Source organism: Pantherophis guttatus, chromosome 6 (assembly GCF_059756535.1).
Source record: "Pantherophis guttatus breed Tessera chromosome 6, ASM5975653v1, whole genome shotgun sequence".
In the NCBI taxonomy this organism is placed as follows: Eukaryota; Metazoa; Chordata; class Lepidosauria; order Squamata; family Colubridae; genus Pantherophis; species Pantherophis guttatus.
In genome coordinates this window covers 23457791-23477551 of record NC_142068.1, presented here as the reverse complement: position 1 = coordinate 23477551, position 19761 = coordinate 23457791, and the positions used below count along the sequence as shown (strand labels likewise).

The 19761-nt window shown below is 36.0% G+C and overlaps 1 protein-coding gene across 5 annotated transcripts in view; it reads right to left on the bottom strand.

Moving 5' to 3' along the window:
• The window catches only part of IFT80 (intraflagellar transport 80), a 63454-nt gene that overhangs the window by 26344 nt on the left and 17349 nt on the right, over positions 1 to 19761 (bottom strand). For 4 of the 5 annotated variants that reach the window (XM_087872099.1, XM_034439105.3, XM_034439106.3 and 1 more), the window contains 4 exons: positions 17850 to 17959; positions 15355 to 15444; positions 13596 to 13733; positions 2750 to 2929 (listed from right to left, as the gene is read on the bottom strand). In XM_087872099.1, coding sequence (XP_087728225.1) covers positions 2750 to 2929; positions 13596 to 13733; positions 15355 to 15444; positions 17850 to 17959 — 518 coding nt within the window. The remainder of the gene's footprint in view (positions 1 to 2749; positions 2930 to 13595; positions 13734 to 15354; positions 15445 to 17849; positions 17960 to 19761) is intronic. The other variant, XM_087872101.1, reaches the window with a different exon arrangement.

The following is a 19761-nucleotide window of genomic DNA, read 5'->3' as shown; positions in this document are numbered from 1 at the left end:
TATTTTTCTTACCTCAGTACAAAATCTTATATTCTTGTTGATAAATTGCATGTTGTTGGCTGGAGCTCATTGTTCAAGCTTATCAAGATCCTTATGAAGTGTTAACAGTACTTCCCCTATCAATTTTGTGTTATCTGCCAACTGGATGAGCATCCTATTTATCCCATCACCTACATCTTTATGAAAAAGAGAGCACTAGGCCCAGGATAGAAATCTGAGGTACCCACTGGATACCTCATTCCATTTGACTTGGAACTATTAAAGACCACAAATTGAGCCCTGTTCTTAAACCAACTATGAATCTATCTAGTGGGATCATCCATCCCACATATTTCCATTTTCAAAGGATATTCAACTGGATTTACTTCTGATAGACATGTATTAGAGGCTGGTACATTTAAAATGTTGTATGCAGCCCAGGATCAATCGCCTTCAGGTGAGATGGGCGGCAATCAAATCAAATAAAATCAATCAATAAATAGCTTCAACAAAACTTTCACAGAAAGTTAATATTTGAAAAATAAAAATGGTCAGTATTCCTTAGAAAAAACAATGATAATAAGAATAGGTGAAATGTTGATAAGTTATTTAATAAATACAAAAATGAGCCACTTTTTATTTAGTAATGGCATTCTATTTACAGAAATATATAACAAAATTAATTATAAAAATAATATAAACTAGAGAGAGAAGCACTACTTGCCAACTAAAAACTAAAGCAATCCAACATCCAATATCCTGTATACCTAACATTCATGTGCAAAAGTACACTTTAGTAATAAAGATTTCATTGTACAGGTTGCTCAGATATTTTTATAAGTAAAACACAACTCTAAATACAGGGTTTATCACATTCATTACAATTTTATGGCTGGAAGTGAGTATAAAATATGATTTTTATCTAACAAATTTGTTTTCTGTATTTCCAGACAATGACTCATAACATTCCATCCAGTGAATATTTCTATTACCGGTATATAACCAGCATCAAAAATGCCAAATGATTTTTAAGTTCTTAATTAGAGATTTGGACAGTCTAACGTTGGGAACCAAAACTAAAAAACTTCCTATTCTAAATGTGAAATTCAGAAATTGTGTATTATCTTTCAGTTTTCTGGTGTGATAATATAAGTCACTGACTTTCCAGGGAATATAGCACATTTTCCAGATGAAATACTATTTTATACTTCTAGATTCAACTGGCTCAGTTTTTACTGTAGGATAATTTTGATAAAAACCCATTTTTAAGTAAAGCTATGTATTTGGGACTTATAAATGTAACTTCAAAAAAAAAAAGTGCTGTTGCCCCAAAATATTTTATTAAAATGTTTTAATAAAGGGTCTCTTTAATTTTTGCTATAGGTATCTATAGGCTGATTTTAGCAATACACAATATGAAACTGTTCCCCAGTCAAGCTTATTGAATCTGCAGTAATATCCAGTAATAAAACAAGTGATCAGTATTATGTTGAAAGCAATTATAATATCCACCAACATTCTATAGAAATATATATTAATCAGTTTAATTATGGTTTGGGAGAAGGGATGGCAATTTACTTTACCATGATTTTTAAATAAAAAAAATAGGTATCTTTTACACCTGCCCTTGGCAAAAAACAGTACAAAAGAAAACCCAACATTTCAGTAACAGCCAATAATACTGCAGCTGCTATAATGGTAAACCACAGCTGTACTACATATAAATAAGCCTTTTTTTTTTAAAGGCAACAAAGTTTTCAAACATGGAGTATATGTTATTGCTTCCAAAGTAGTGACTTTGTTTTCAGATATTACAAAACTATTTCCAGTATTTTGATTCTGACTTTCTAGCCAATGAAAGAATGAATCCAGGCTGGAATACACATTTTATGTACTCTAGACAGGGGTGGGTTCTAATTTTTTTTACTACCGGTTCTGTGGGCGTGGCTTATTTTGTGGGTGTGGTTTGGTGGGGGTAATGTGACTGGGTGGGCGTGGCCAACTTTTTTTTTTTTTTAAACTTTTAAAAGCATTTTTTCTACAACCTTAAGAGGTTGCAGAAAAAAAATGCTTTTAGAAGTCTCGGACGATCAGGCAACTCAGCTGGGATCGCCAGAGGCTTTTAAAGGCATTTTTTTTTCTGCAATCTCTTCGGCCGAAGAGGTTGTAGAAAAAATGCTTTTAGAAGCCTCTGACGATCCCAGCTGAGCCACGTGATCATCAGAGGCTTTTTTTTTTTACTTTTAAAAGCATTTTTTTTGGCCAAAGAGGTTGTAGAAAAAATAGTTTTAAAAGTAAAAAAAAAAAAAGCCTCTGATGAGGTGAGCGGGGTAAGTGAGCGGTGACCAGGCTGGGGACCGGTTCGGGGGCGTGGCCAGCCAATGTTATTACCGGTTCTCCGAACTACTACAAATTTTTACAAATTTTTCTTGCGAACCGGGAGCAACCCACCACTAACTCTAGAGTATAAAAGACCGCAGCAGGCTCACTCTAAGTTTAAACATTTGACTATGTTCATAAGTGCATGAACCAACATGCACATTTCACTGGGGACACACTGAAGGGTGTTTTATTACCTAGCTAAATGGTAATATGTTAACCTCATGAACAACATGATATTATTGACTTAACACAAGTAAATTCTAAAAAAAAGTCTCTGATTCAAGCCTGTTAACTACAAAAATCATATCTAACTGTATCATTCTGGAGAGAAAAGTTGTGTTTAAAAAATAATCCACTGTTCACCAAGCTTTAGATAGCCAACACATACCTCCATGGTTCTTCTCTTAGTTAATGTTATTCCAAAGTTTTTCCATACCCAGCGCTGTTCCACAACATGAGCAAAAATCACGTGTCCATTTCCACAAGCCCCAGCTAATTGTGTACCATCAGTAGACCAAGCAATATTGAATATGCTGCCAGTGTTTGGTTTCTCTAAAGCATAGGACCACTGTAAAATATTTTTTAAAAATAATTTAAAATTCCTATAGTGTAATATATAAAACATATAATAAACATTATATGTTTATTATACATATTGCACATGATTAATAGCACTGTACATATATCCATTTTCATTTTTTAAAAAGCAAAAACATGAATTACAACAAGATAATCATAGACAAGAAAAGCAAATAATCTTTTTATAAGATAAACTAGGTGCACAATAAAAACAAAACTACAACATTGCTACCATTTCACACAATAGCAATTTTTTATTTAACATGACATAATAATATTGCTTTTAATGACAAACGTACTTTAAATGCAGTACATTATTGTAAAAGTTTCCATTTAAGAATATTCCTATTTAAAAAAAATAAATGAAAAAGATGGCACTAGAAATACTTGAATAGTAATTGTTAAAATGATGGCACTTTCCAAGTCTTGTCAATTGAAATTTCAGGGGGAAAAATACCAATAATGCCAGAGAAAAATAGAAACATTTTATTTTAATGCTAAAAGGTTGAGAATCAATAGGAAAAAATTTTATGGTCACAGAGGCAGGGAGAATGGGAGATAACTTCTTTAAAACTATATAATGAAGCAGTTCATTTGGAATATGTGATTCCATTCATACTGGAAGATAGCAAAATCATGGATTCAGATAAAAGAGTTACAAGAGTCTTGTAATTAGGTTCTTATAAAAGTAAGCAATATAAAGAATACATTTAATAAAGCTATGTTTCAGTTTGAAGGATGAAAAGTTTAGAAGTAAGAAACAATGTTTCCCCATTAATTTACTTTAAAGAGCACCCTGATTTTTATAATACATCTAGGACAATTCCATTCTGGTTATGAAGACAATGTAATTAATATAAAATAAGAGATTTCTATAACAACATGTTACACAGTAAGGAAGAGATAAAAATCTAAGGCAGACCATCAGATATCTTGATTTGATTTCACATCAGAAACTTAAAACTTTTTTGAATGATGAAGTGAAACAACTAATTCAGCCTTTAAACAATTTTGAGAAATTAATAATTATCATTCATAACCCAAAAGAACAATTTCAGAGCAGAACAGAAGTAAGATAATAGAGTAATAAAATAAACAAAAAGAATAAAATGAGAAATACAACTGTGTAATTACAAAAAAAGAATGATGAATAGGTAGAGTGCAGAGAATAAGGAAGGTGGAGCCTGATATCAATTCAAAATATGTTTGAGAGAATACTAATTTATTTCTATTAATAAAAACGTATATTCTTATTCTTAGTTGCCAAACCTATAGGTCAACAGTGGAAACATTTTTTAAAAATTAACAGTTGATAAATATATATGCTTATACACTATTACTATAGTGTAACAATATTGAATGAATGTGAACTTTTAATGTTATTAGAATAATACATAATTAAAGCAAGATTTAAAGCAAAAAATGAAAAATAAAAGTCCATTTCAAAACTGTTTAGTCAATGAAACACAGAGTACTGTTGTGAAACATTTCTGTAAATATGTGGGGAGAGAAAGTTCATAGGGGAAGAGCTTTCTTTGTGGTTTCCAAGCAGGTGTTTTATTGTAAGGAAATGCTATTAAACACAGAGATATTATCATACATGAAGTGGGGCACATAGAGCAAGCAGGGTACTTCAAAGATATATCAATGGATGATAATTGGGTATACAGTAAAACAGTATTTTAAAAAGAGCTACTATTCTGTTTTCCCCACAAGTATGATTCTGTTGTCTAAAAGGACCCTCAAGCACAGAGTAAACAGAGATAATAATCAAATAGTGTTACATAAAATGTTTCTAACATAAGAAGCTAAAAATTGCACTGGGAAACCATGGTTTATTCTTTTTTTGGACCAATTAAAAAAGAATGCATTATATAATTTACATATATAGCATTAAATACAATCACACACTTTGTATTTCATTTAATAACTCATGTAAATCATATGACAATGTCCTCTCTTAAATTAACTAGAAGAATTATGTAACTACTGTTTATTTTGTGCATGACAGCAATATAACAAAACCTATTTTCTAGGACCAAGGTCCGAAAGGTGTTATTGTTACAAAAACAGTCAAAACTGCCTCTCTCAAGTACAAACTGGCAAACAAAACTGAGTGAAATAAGTTATTGTGGTTATATCTTACTGTTAAAAAATTTCTTTCATTGTTCAATCAAAATGTATTCTGTATTGATCCCTGATATATAATAGCAGAAAACCAGTTTGCTATCTTCTAAATTACAATCCTTCAGTATATAAGAGAGAAATATGAAGGTTTTTTTGCAGAAAATTCACTTTGTTTAATCACATAAGAAACCTCATTTTTGTTCCAAAAAGATAGCAGTTGTGGAATATTAGTGGGGTTCATCCCTTTTTTTCTCCTGCCATATTCCTGTGCAGTGAAAATATAAATCTGTCTCTTTCTTAAGTATTTTAGGTGATTGGCAAATGTATCAGGTAACAACAGCATGGCTGATTCAGTTTTGTTCAATTGAATTGAAGATGAACTTCATAAAGTTGCTAAATTCATAATGGAAAGGCCTTCTTTTAGATTACTTCGAAAGGTTGACGTGAAGTGCCAAAAGCTCTCCCAGAGAACCAGAGATAACTATCTCAGTTAAAACCAGAGTCTACTATTCCAGAAACAGATTTCCTGCTATACCAGATAGAGAACTTAATATAAAACAGATGCAAGTGCAAGGTTTTTTTTTAAAAAAATGTGCTTATATTTGCTGTACTTTCTTGACTTGTCTAAGATAATTCTGAGGACTCACATGGTATGCAAGAGAGAAACAAATAAAGCAGCTATTACCAAACTGCTAGGCACTTAGGCTTGGCAAACCAGCCCTCAAATTTGTAGCATATTGCCTGGCGATGAAGTTCCTTCACAAATGTACAGTACTGAGTGGTGAGATACAAACACATCAAAGTGAGGAAAAAGTCTTTCAATTATAAAGTATACAATCATTTACCAGTAAGTTCTTTTTTTTATGAAGTTCCTCAGTTAACCTAAATAAAATAGCCTTAATTGGCCTAAATTTCTGCTTGGAATTATTGCCAGTCATTTGCTGTTTAGGCATACCAGGAAGATCCTGAATATTTTTATGTTCTTTATTATTTTCCAAGAGATTTTCCTCTTTCCATTTGTCTCTTAAACCCAACTACCACGGCACCTTTGTATTTTATTCTTCTGCTTTAGATGTAAATAAGACAACGTAATTTTGCCTTGGAAAATATGTGCAAGTTCTTCAGTAATTAATTCTCTGCTATGCTGGCTTTATTTTCCTACAGAGGCATTCAAGAAATGAAGGACATTTCTTCATATCAAGAACTGTTATTTGGTTTTGTATGGCATTCAAGGAAGTGGTTTTCAATTAAACAAGTATGGATGAATAAAAATAAAAATTAGTTAATACAAATTAATTAGAGGGTAAGACTATATGGCACCTCCAGTTATCTACTATGTATTGGTTAGAACATATTTCTCACTTTCCCTACAATCTATTATATCTCATATCACAATTTAATTAAAACTTTTTTTAGCTATCACTAGACTGTTGACGATAAATCCAGCCGAGCCTGACTTCTGTAATTATTAATTTCTAAGCTCTCATATTATATAGACTCTTATTCAGATATATGATTGCTTCTTTATTTGTAATTTATATTGGTTGCATTTATTTTGGGACCTTTTCAATTGCATTTTAATCATTGTTCTATATGAGTTTATAAAAAAATATTTGTTGATTCCTGCAAAAGTAATCTTTGAATATTTTGATTTTTGTGTACTTTACCAATGTCCAATTATTTATTTTGTTTCCTAAGAGATTATGGTATTATTTAAAAACTGTAATTCAATATATAAAAAAATGTATGGTGACTAAAATAACTTTTCCTGCAAAAAAAATTGTTGCAAATTATAAGCAACCTTGCTTCTAGTTCCGTGATGGCGAACCTATGGCATGCATGCCACAGCTAGCATGCGCAGCCATATCTGCAGGCACGTGAGCCACTGCCCTAGCTCAGCTCCAGCGCTGATTTTCGGTTGGCCCCGCCCATGCCGCTCCTCCCCTCCCAGGAGTCTCCACATGGCCCGTTTTGGATGCCAGGTAAGTACAGGGCTCACGCAGAGGCTCTGGGAGATCTTTTTCAGCCTCCGGAGGGCCTTCAGGGTGATGGTGGTGGAGGCTGTTTTTGCTCTTCCCAGGCTCCAAGAAAGCTTCTGGAGCCTGGGGAGGGCAAAAAATGGGCCATCCAGGCCCACCAGAAGTTGGGAAATGGGCCGTTTCCAACCTCCGGAGGGCCTCTGGGGGGGGGGAGAAGGCTATTTTCGTCCTCCCCAGACTCCAAGAAAACCTCTGGAGCCTTGGGAGGGCGAAAAACGGGCCTTCGGGCCCATCAGAAGTTGGGAAATGAGCCATTTCCAGCTTCTGAAGGCCCTCGGGGGGGGGGGAGGCCGTTTTCATCCTCTCCAGGCTCCAAGAAAGCATCTGGAACCTTGGGATGGTGAAAAACAGGCCTTCCTGGCCCACTGGAAGTTGGGAAATGGGCCATTTCCGGCCTCCGGAAGCTTCAGGGAGGCCTGCTAGGCCCAAAATGGGGTATGAGGGGGTCGTGTGTGCATGCATGGGGGGGGCACATTGAATTATGGGTGTGGACCTCCAATCTCCTCCCAGTTTTTGCACGCAATGGCAAAAAGGTTAGCCATCACTGTTCTAGTTCATAGTGTCCAAAATTAGGGAAGATGTATTCTTTACAAGTAGTCCTCAATTTACAACAGTTCATTCGTGACTGTTTGAACAGCAAGGAAAAAAGTTATTTATGACCATTTTCACACTTGCAACCATTTTAGCATTCCCATGGTCACATGATCAAAACACTTGGCACCTAGTTCATATTTATGACGATTGCAATGTCCCGGGGTCATGTGATCACCTTTTGTAACCTTCTGACAAGCAAAGTCAATGGGAAAGCCAGATTCACTTAACAACCATGTTACTAACTTAGCAACTGCAGCGATTCACTTAACAACTATGGCAAGAAAGGTTGTAAAATGGAAGAAAACTTACTTAAGAAATGTTTCATTTAGCAACATAAATTTTGGGCTCAATTGTGATCATAAATTGAGGACTACCTATATATGAAAAAGAAAGAAGCAGTGTAACAACAGTAGAATGTGAACTTGCTCAACAAATCACTAGTGTATCTGAATATTTATTTGTGACATATTCAATCTATGTATCAGTGAGGCAAACCACTTCATTTAGCTTAATGGAAGGAACACAGAATAACTTTTTAAAGATAAAACCTACTGAGAGATGTAGCTTCAAGTTTAACACATTAGGAATTTGTTTCTATTCAAAAGGCTACTGGTAATGTAAATTTGTTCATTAAATTGGCTTGGTTAATTGAAGTTCCATAAGGTTCAGTGGTGGGTTTAATTTTACTGGTTTTAGAAATATAATCATACACATACATACATGCACTTTCGGTTTTGTTCTTTAAATCCTCCCACCAAATCCTCCTGCCTGGTTGATGAGACACTTAGAAACCAGGTAGGTGTAATAGAGTCAAATTAGCACTGCACAGCTGAGGATTTAGTAATACACACCAAGCCATTTCTTTATCCACAAAACTAAGTGGTGGCTGAATAAGCTCTTATTATGAACCAACTTCAATTTAGCAGCAAAAACCATCAAGGAGTGATAGTTAAAAATCAAGCCACAGTGTAGAGAGCAGGAATTGGTGTGAATTGGAACTACACTTTCACCTGAATTCGCTGGCATTTAAATATCTCTGGCTCTTAAAACACTGACACTTGAATGGGAATAACCTCATCTTCTCCATCTTTCCTACTCCAGGAATAGTCCACTTTCTACACACACACACACACACCAAACCCCAAAAGGGATATTAAAAATCCATGGGATACTAAAGACAATCATAACTAATCCATACACTAAACACATAATGTGTAATTCAAGAAGAGTAATCCAACACTATCCATTTATTCAGTTTTTATCAATGCTATGCTGAACTCAATGATGTCTTCATTTCACATTTCTTCTATTCCCAGTAACTAATATTCAATAAAGAAACTCAATGGTTGTGACCAGAATCAGTGGATAGACTTTTTATGGATCTTAACTTACAGTAAGCAGTTCTTTCCCCTCCAAATGATCTGAATATATAAGGCTAGCATCAGGAATATTGGTGCTACAAGTGAATGTTTAGAACTAGGTCAGATCTTTTGTTTGAATGTATTATTTTATAACTATTCTTATACTTATTTTATAAAATCTCTCAACGATTTAAAAAAATGGTAGTATCATTTTTAGTAATATCAAATACCTAATATCAGGTAGTTCTTTTACTGTGTCACAATGACACTTCTACCTGCTTAAGTCTTATACAATCAAAGAAAGACATTGAGAAACAGTCCTATAAAATGGGCTCTAATACTTTGTTAAAGACACACTGAATTGCTTCCAATAAACATTATTGTCTATTTTAAAAAAAGCTCTCATTATTACAGAGAACGAAAAACACATTAAGAGACTGCTAATTTTTCAAGCTTGGCAACTTTAAGATGTATAGACTTCAACGCCTGGAATTCCTCAGCCAGCATTTAGCACACTTTAAAGTTGCCAAGTTTGAAAAGCACTGATCTATAACCTAACAGAAGACTAAAAACAGGCTTAAATATCACCGCAGGTATATCTCATTACTTTCTTCTATTTATCCAATCAAAGTTGGCCCACGTTCCACTGCCAGAAATCTGAGAGTGCAGAAACATTCTAATAATCTCATCAACTCTTATTATATATAAATCTCCTTCGAAATCAAATTTAAAATTATTTTTACCATAAATATCATTTTAAAATTTAAATTAGAAATCATGATGCATACCAATAGCAGAGAAAAATGTACTATAATGCTGTTACATTGCCTTAGAATATAGATGTATCCATGAACTAGTATAATGGAACAGGCTTAAACTGTGATGCTATATCCATTGGGAAAATCAAAAACATTATTAAAAATGAAGATTTCAGCAAAAAACAAACAAACAAAAAACCCAACCATTCTCCAATATGAAAAACGTGTTAACCACACATTAACTAATTCTCTAAGATACTGAAAAAGGTCCTTTCTTATTATTCATTTTCTATAATTATAGGGAAGGACGAATATTAGAAGACTTTTCTGTCCTTCCTCCTAATTTCTATTTGAGTATTGTATTTGCAACATTGTTGAAGCATGCATGCATCTACAGGAAGTCATCCACAAGGTATATGTGAATAGTCACAGGCTTTGAACCCTTTAAACCCTGTAAGTTTTAAAATGTTGAAAAACATGGACCCAGGATTTTTCCCGTTTCATACTTTAACAATACTTTAAAAGGTGTGCTTAGCACCTAAAATGAGAGTTAATTGAAGATGAAGATGTTGGCCCAGAAATCCAGTGACTTTGAGTTCTAGTCACACTTTAGCCATGAAAAACTGGCTGGGTGACTTTGGGTCACTTTCTCTTGGCCCAATCTAACCTCACAGGATTGTTGTTGTTGTGGGAAAAATAAAAGAAATTGATGTTTTTGCCACCTTGAATTGTATATGAAAAAAGGCAGGATAAAAGAAAAATAATTTTTTTTAAATGCACTTTCAAAGAGTATACTTATAGAAATGGCAAACTATATACTTTTAGTATTAGCACTCCTTAGTATTATTAGTGCTACACACAAAAAAGTCCTATGCAAAAAAATGTATGTTAGTGTATTTAATTAAATTATGCTTTATAACTAGTCACATATGCCGCAGAAGGGTTAATGATATGTATATCTCCTGATGGTTCTCCAGGGAGCAATTTGCTGATTCAGCTCCATTACATCAGACACAATAAAAATGTCTGTTGACCAAAAAGCCAGGCCTGGTTCTCTTCAAACACTATCACACAAATAACCAGTGAATCATTCTCTCTTCTTTCTCAGCACTAGCACAGCTAATTCTTTAGCAGCTATTTATATTTAAGTCAAAGAAAAAACTTGCATGAAGCAGCAGAAATGTATAGAGGCACGTCTAATAAATTATTACAGCCAGCTGTAAAGGAATAGATAGCATCTGGCTTTAGCTACTGTTAAAATCCACTCCTCTCCCAGAGCAAAAGAAAAAAAGAAAGCTTTCTAGGAAGCCCATTTTAAGAAATGTATTTTGTAAATTCATTTGCTTATGCCATTTAATCAATTAAGAACATTGTCATTTTGTAATCAATTTAAGATTTATTATCTTTAAATTAGCAATAAATAAAAATGTAGTTAAAATCTTCACTTTCCCCACAGTATTAAAAATGGAGGAGTATTAAAAATGTTAATATTCAGGAATGCTTAGGACAAATATTATGCAACTGCTTCTACTTAACTCTGTAATTTTTTTAAACCAACTTTTCTTTTCTATAACATCCCAGTTTGTTTTTTTTCAAATTGAAGGAAGAGCTCTGTAAATGTAGTTTACTTGGTATTTTGAGACATACCTCAGACAAATATACATCTGAGGTAAAGGGCTTACTCCTTTAACTTCCAATTATTAAAAGAAAAACTATGATGGATTAAATTAAACAATCTTTTGTTAAGGTATTCTTTGTAATGGTTGCAACTGCCATACAAATCACTGGACAAAGGACTAAAGATATGGATTATTCTGAAACAAAAATTAATGTCCATATTCTTAAATGCTTATTTTGTGAAGATGTAAAATTAGTCATGATTTACTCTAGCTATTCCATATTAGTTTGGGAATAACTTGTATCATCTAAAGATTGGCTATTGTTTTTTCTATGAAAAAACTTTCCATGAAAGAAAGTTTGCGTAGGGCAGGAGAGTGAAGGAACAAGCCTGAAGATAATGTGTGAGAAAAATGAACACATAAACAGTCCAAAAAGGCAGAACACCCATGAGAGTAGTTAAATATAGACAGATGGTTTAAAAGGGGCAGAATGCAAAAGACCTGGGTAAAGAGATTTACAATACACTACAATAGATTACAATTCAAGAAGTCACTTTCAATTTTCTAAGTGCAGGCAAATATTGGTGAGATGGGTGACAAACAAATTTAATAAATAAAACAAATGTCAGCAATTGTTTATTATTTACTGTTTTCTCAAACATGTGGTCCTTGCTTAACAACTGAGCCTCTAACAGGACTGAAAAAATGGTAACTACAATTGGTCCACTCCTCACCCTTACAAAAGTTGGAGCATCCTGTGATTATGTAATCGCCATTTGCAGCCTCCTTTGTCAGCTTCCTACAAGCAAAAGCTTCCTACAATCAGGAAGCCAGGAGGAGATCAGAAATAGCGATCTCCTAATTTAATACCAGGATGCATTCAACAGCAGCAACCAGAAGTGCATAATTTGTGAACTATACAGCATGGTACCTTGACACCACACTTTATAACCACATTACTTAACAACAGGAATTCTGTTCCCAATTGCTGTTGTTAAATGAGTAACTGTTGACATATCTTGGAATGTGCAAGTAGCAAGATGAATAGGAGCAGTGCACAAATACAAACAAAATGACACATGAGGAACACAAACACACACACACACACACTCTTGACTATACCAAAGATTCAACACTATTGTGTAGAAGCAAGGAGCTCATTTGCACATTTATGCCTCATCCCTATGCCATTTGTGTTCATAGAGTGGAGCAACTCAGGCCAGGAAGTTATACTTCACAGTAATCATTTTATAATCTTATAATTTTAAATTTTTAAATCTTAAATCAACTTTGATATTTGAATTTAATCTTATTTACTGTTTATATGCCGAAATATATCACCCTCTTTGAAGGAGCTGGGTGGTATAGAAACATGAAATATAAATAAATAAATTGTATTATCAGGGTATGTTGTAGGGAACAATGAAAAGATAGAAGTAATTTAGAATAGAAGATGGACAACTGAGCAGTAATTTTGATTTTCATTCCATGTCATTGCCAAGTATTTTCAAAGCTGCTCAACTCAAACAATGCTGATTGGCCAATCATTCTTAACTTTACATCAGCTTTATATGACTTTATTACGCCCAATCAGTGCATCTCAGAATAATTCTTGGATATATTTCTTCCACAAACACACTCTGCAAAGTCTTTCGATAATTTATCTTATGGTTATTTGAAAAAAATATCTTTCTCTGAAGCATATTCAAAAGGGTCACTAGAATGAGCAACCAAAATTAAAAACTATGAAATGACACAGTCCAACACAACAGATTCTTGTATAAAAAGACAAGATGGATTTTATTTGAGGACCTAATAATTATAAATTACATAATCAGTTTCATTAAGCTGACCCACAGAATTCTGGAAATGAAAAATAATAAAATACATAGAAACTGACATCATCTGAGATCAAATTAACTGAAGGATATGCTGTTACATATTTAACAAGTAAAAGTTGCTAAATACTGTATATCCATTGATTAAAAAAACTTTGAATTTAAGACATGTCTTATATTCATCTATAAATTTAAAAATTTTATTTATAATTCAAGAGAAATGTATAATTAAAATCTTAATCTTTGAACCCATTTTCTTGAGTTGTATAATACACTTAATACTTTTAAATAAATATATACCATCTGAACTATTACTTACCCCTGTTTTATCACAAAGTCGTAATGTGTGAAAGGATCCAACAGCAAATAATTCCCCATCCAAAGCCCAAGCAACAGAAGTGATAGGATATTCATGGGACAGTGAGTTATACAGCAAACGACCATAGCTATCCCATACCTATTTTATTAAAGAACAAAAACCAAAGATTTGTATGATGATGTGTATCGTGTGATTTCATTTCAGTGAGACTGTGTGGTTTGTTTTCGCACCCATGTAAAGTAATATTAATGTAATCTTTATTCAAAACTTAATAAATTTAAAATTCCCAATCAAAGTATCTATTCTTGATTATGTTAGTACATTTAAACTGAATATTTTCCAAAAAAATAATGTACCGTATTTTTAGGAGTATAAGATACACTTTTCCCCTCCTAAGAGGGTGAAAATTTAGGTGCGTCTTATACACCAAATGTAGCCTCATCCACCCACTGGCCCCCACCCTTTGGCCTCTGCCTCCCAGCAGTTTACCTCCTTGCAACAAGAAGAAACAGCTCCTTTCAGCTTCAGCACAGCCTAATTAGCACAAGTTGATTGGATTGGCCTCCTGAATCTCAGTTGTTTTGCTCTCAGCTGTTTTGCGGGGGCCTCTGCTGCTTGCTGCAAGGAGGTAAATTGCTGGAGCAGATTGTTTTTTCTTGTGCTAATCAAGCTATGCTGAAAACGAAAATGAAAGTAAAGCAGGCTGTTTGCTACAATGAGGCAAAATTGCTGAGAGGCAGAGGCACAGGCAGATTTCTTTTTCTTGTTTTCCTCACCAAAAAAGATAGATGCGTCTTATAGTCCGGAGCGTCTTTACTCCGAAAAATACGGTATTTATTAATATAATGAACTGGCTTATGATTTTTTACAATTTTTAAAATTTTTAATTCAACATTTTAACTCTAACATTCTAATTTTAATATAGTTATATATTTTGATGTTTTATTGCAGCGGTCCCTAACCTTTCCGGCTAAAGTATTGGCGGAGGACCACGTGGTGTGAGCCCATTTGGAACAAGGCTGTGCGAGCAGCAGGCGCGGGCACTCACGTGCGCAGGTTCATTTATACAAAAGGTGGGTGCATGTACCCACCACTCGTGCAACTGAAGCTACATGTGTGCCCACCCGCCACTTACATGGCCAAGTTCTGAATGGGCTGCAGCCCAGGGGTTAGGGACCCCTGTTTTATTGGACACCCAGAGCCCATCTTTGAGAATGATGGGCTTTTTAGAAATGTGAAATATAATAAATAATGCTCCTGTCTCCTATTTTTCCCCACAACTCTGGGATGATTGGGGCTGAGAAAGAGTGACAGGGCCAAAGTTGCTTGGCCAGCTTTCTTGCTTAAAGGAAGCCTAGAACTCGCAGTCTTCTGGTTTCTAGGCTAACATTTTAACCACTGCAAAACTAGCTGTCAACATTAAAATAGTAATTAATTATGACTGTAATTAATTATAAGTATGTGGTAAGTTTAAGACATTCTTGGTACAGATAATCATATAGGTTCCACAATTGGAATCAGTAATTCAGTCATTAAGTGAAGCGGTCACTAAGGAAAAAGGCAAAGGTAGATCATAACCGTGAACAGTCGCTAAATGAGGCAGTTACTAAACAAGGATTACTTGTACTTGTTACACACACACACACACACACACACACAGTTTCAAGGAATGTGTGGTGAATATTGCTTCTTTTATTTAATTGCACTTCTTACGATAGTTAATTGCATATTTTAAGACATTTTTGGAAAGAATGCATACCTTATATTTACAGTCTTCCCCAGCTGACAAAATAAGATCATTGACAGAATTCCAATCAACTTTTAGAATAATTCCATCATGAGCTTTCCACTGGGAACAAACAGGAAGAAGAAATATATTTAGAATAAAGTTTATAATAATGCAACAATCAAGTCCTAAGAGCTCTAAATATTAACAAGGTATAATATTAAGGAAGTTAGTTTTACCATTTTTAAATAAGTAACGCTTTAGTCAAAATATTTGATGTGTAGACACGAAAAGTGATTGAACTTCAGTTTGCAAAAAGATTGCTTTAACTTTGATTGTATAAAACATGTTTATGGATTTGATTAATTGAAACTTAAAATACATTTCGTACAGCTCTGTTACATATAATTGAAACAATAAACTCACAAAATAATGTAGAATGGACCCTTGATGCCATTATTTAGCAATCATTTCAATTAGCATGTTTCCAGGTAGCTCAACTTCTACATGCTAATTTTATTAAGACATTCAACTACTTTAAATACAATTTCCAGAATTGTTTCACTTTGTTTAATACTTTGCACTATTTTTTACTGTTCTTCCCTGAACAGGTGTTAATCCTCTTCTCCCGCACATTTTCCAGAATTAAATATTATAGAACTTTCATATTAAATTACAATTTGTAATCTAATTCCAGATTAATTTAATGTTGGCCCAGGTGTCGGCAACCCCAAAGAGCTGCTTGTGGCTCTTTGGGCCTTCTGCTGCGGCTCCTTGTCCCATCACTGGCTAGCCCCGCCCCTCACCCTCCCCTCCCAGTCATTCCTCGCCTGGCCTGAGAAGGTAAGGATGATGGCGGGTGGTGGAGAAGCAGCCGGGGCTGATTCTCCAGCGCCTCACTCTTGCTGGAGCTTCTTCCGACCCTTGTTAGTGCTGGGCGTGCCTTGGTTACTTGGGGAGATGTGCAACCTGCTCTCCGCCCCGAGACACTGCCCTGCCCTGGCCGACACCGGCCTCGCTAACACGAGAGCTGGCGGGGTGGGAATGGGATCCAGGAGGATGGGACGATGGAAAGGGGGATGGGCCTGCAACGCCCAGCCACTGCTTTAAGAAGCTCAAGGCAGCAGGAAAAAGGGGCTGGCCCTGCTGAACCTCACACACCCACCACAAGGGTCTGGAAAGCCAAGGCTGGACCAAGCTGGGGAGTTCTCCTTGTGGCTCTTCGCTATTGCTTTTCTTTCTTCTTTTTCGAAATCTGAGCTGGCTGAGGAACAAGCATGAAGAGCAGCAGAGGCTTCTTTTTGGGTAACTCTCCTCCTGCTTCTCATCTTACGGCCCCCTGGCTGGCTGTGGCAGGGCAAGGAGTGTGTGCATGAGCGGGGAGATCCTCCTCAAGTGAGCGGCCAACCATCCCATGCATGCTTTGCTGCGCTTTGGCTGAGGCCGAAGAGGGTCTCCCCGCTTATGCGCATGCTCCCAGCCCCACCACAGCTGGGCAAGGGGGTTGCCCAAAGGGAAGCCTCCGTTGCACTTCACGCTTGTTCCTCAGCCAGCCCGGATTTCCAAAAAGAAAAAAGAAAAGCAGTAGTGAAGAGCCTACTGGGCTTTCTGAGAGAGTGAGAAGAGATACAGACACAGATACAGAAAGAGAGATATAGAGATACACACACAGAAAGACATAGAGAGACAGACACACACACAGAGAGATACAGGGAGAGGGAGACGGGGGGAGAGAGGGGGGAAGATAGTGAGGGAGAGGGAGAGAGAGATACAGAGAAATACAAAAGAGGGAGATACAGAGAGAGGGGGGAAAGGGGGGGAAATAGAGAGGGAGAGGGAGTGATACAGAGAGAGGGGGGAGAGAGAGGGGAAGATAGGGAGAGGGGGAGAGAGAGTTACAGAGAGAGGGGGGAAGGGAGAGAGAAAAGGGTTTTGTGGTTCTCTGCCCTAATAATTGGCTAGGTAGGCATGGCTAGGAGGGGGGGGTGTCATGTGACTGGGAGTGAGTGACAGCGAGTTGGCCATGCCCACCCAGGTTTTGTGGCTCCTGGTGGGTTTTTTTTCTGCGGGAATTTTTTTTTCTGTGGGTCCAAATGGCACTTTGAGTGTTTTAAGGTTGCAGAGCCCTGGCCCCTTGTTCTGGTGTGGTGGTTAAGGCACTGTTTTTCAACCTCAGCAACTTTAAGATTTTTGCTGGCTGGGGGAATTCTGCGGCTTGAAGTCCACTCATCTTAGCTGTAATGTTACTTTTTTAAGTTAGCATGATGACATGCATTAACTAGTAAAGTAATAGTTAACTTGATTCAATTTGTCTAGCTTAGGTTTAGAATCTAAGCTTTTGTATAGCAGATACTTCTGAATACCAATTCTGAAATAAATGGTGACAATTCTATCAACACAACATATTCTCTGAATGCTATACATCACCATCCTTCACACAACAAAGGCAAGATGAAGATTACTCTTTTGGATACTGTTCACTCAACATTTTGCAATCATAATTATTAAATACTCTATATTAATGATACCTGTAAAACTTTAGCATTTGGCTGAAGTGGTTTGATAATCAATTGTTTTCCTGATGTGTAAAGAATCTTTTCAGAATCTGGACCCCATGCTACTGAATATATAGGTGTTCCTATTGAGATAAGGGAAGAAAAACACAGTGATACACATTGGTGAGAAATGCTACTATTATTTACATTCCAAAAGAGTTTAATACTGTTCTAATCTATTTCAGTTTATACCACGTGTTTAAAAATGATAGAATTAAGAACAAAGATAAACTTTTATTCATACAGGATTTTGCAAGTTTATGCTCTCTCCATTCTTATATAACATTTATGTAAAAGTGCTAGGGAGATCATCTATCAGTATAGGATTGGAATTCATCAGGAGACTATCCAAGTCTGGATGGGGAGAAACAAGTTAAAACTCAATCTAATATGCTAATAGCAAAGTATTATGGTGTCATAGAGTAAAAAGTCTAGAGAGTACAAGATTGCCTGGCCAAGGTCTTGACAATTGCATTATTCTTGTTTGGAATGTCAAGGGTTTGATCAAAGGAAGGTGAATTCAATTTCAGAATAAAAGACAATATCACTCTTATCAATAGAAAGATGGATTAACATTTAATGTTGCTGTTCTGACAGCCCAAGAACAAGAGAAATTATCATTATACAAAACATGCCAATGGTGAGAAAACAAGTACATCCATTGCTTAAGTAAGAATTTGTTAACACCTGACACATTCTATTCAGTTGCAAGGAGGGCAGCTTGTTGTATTCTTAATTTCTTGATCGGGATTCCCTGCGCACAGTCACTCATGCCCTCGTCACCTCTCGCCTGGACTACTGCAATGCTCTCTACATGGGGCTCCCCTTGAGGGGCACCCGGAGGCTCCAACTGTCCAGAATGCGGCCGCGCGGGTAGTTACGGGAGCTGCATGGCGCTCCCATACAACACCTCTCCTGCGTGAGCTGCACTGGCTCCCAGTGGTCTTCCGGGTGCGCTTCAAGATGTTTGTTATCACCTTTAAAGCACTCCATGGCATAGGACCTAGATATCTTCGAGACTGCCTGCTGCTACCGACGGCCTCCCATCGACCTGTGCGCTCCCACAGAGAGGGCCTCCTCGGGGTGCCATCAGCCAAACAATGTAGGCTGGTGACCCCCAGGGGGAGGGCCTTCTCTGTGGGGGCACCTACCCTCTGGAACCAACTGCCCCCAGAGATAAGGAGAATCCAAGACCTCGGTGCCTTCTGCCATGCCCTTCAAATTCTCTTTTTTCAGCAAGCCGGGTTGGCTTAACACTTTTAAATGTTTTTAATTGGTTTGTCATTGTTTTTTAATTACGGGGCCAAATTTTTAATATTTTAATGTTTGTAGTCTATGTTTTTATTGGGCTGTACACCACCCTGAGTCCTCAGGGAGAAGGGCGGTATATAAATTTGATATAAAATAAAATTAAAAAAAATATACACTTGAAACCCAAGGAAGATTCCATTTGTGGTTGTTAAAAAAGAACCTGTATCATCATCTGCCTGTACAATATGTCAAATCTTACTCTATACATATTTATACATCAAAAACAATCAACTCAAGAACAGCAGTGGATAAAGGTAACATGGTACAGTTATTTGGTTTAGCATAAGTGGATGACAGCCAAATCTTTTGGTTTATATTGTTGGTGAAAGTTTGTTTGAGCTGCTAGAATAGCAGAAATACTGTTGAAAAACTCCAAATCTCCTAAGCTATTTCTCAGACTTTATATGGACAACAAAATGATCTTCACAAAGGTGGATTGCGATTTAATAATGACAAGTCTGAAATATGGATAAGCTTTTGAAATCACTCAAGGTTAAAGACTGACATTCTATTTGGAGTCTAGTTAAAATAATGGATAGTGTCATTAAGCACCTTCACTAAGCACTGTGGCTAC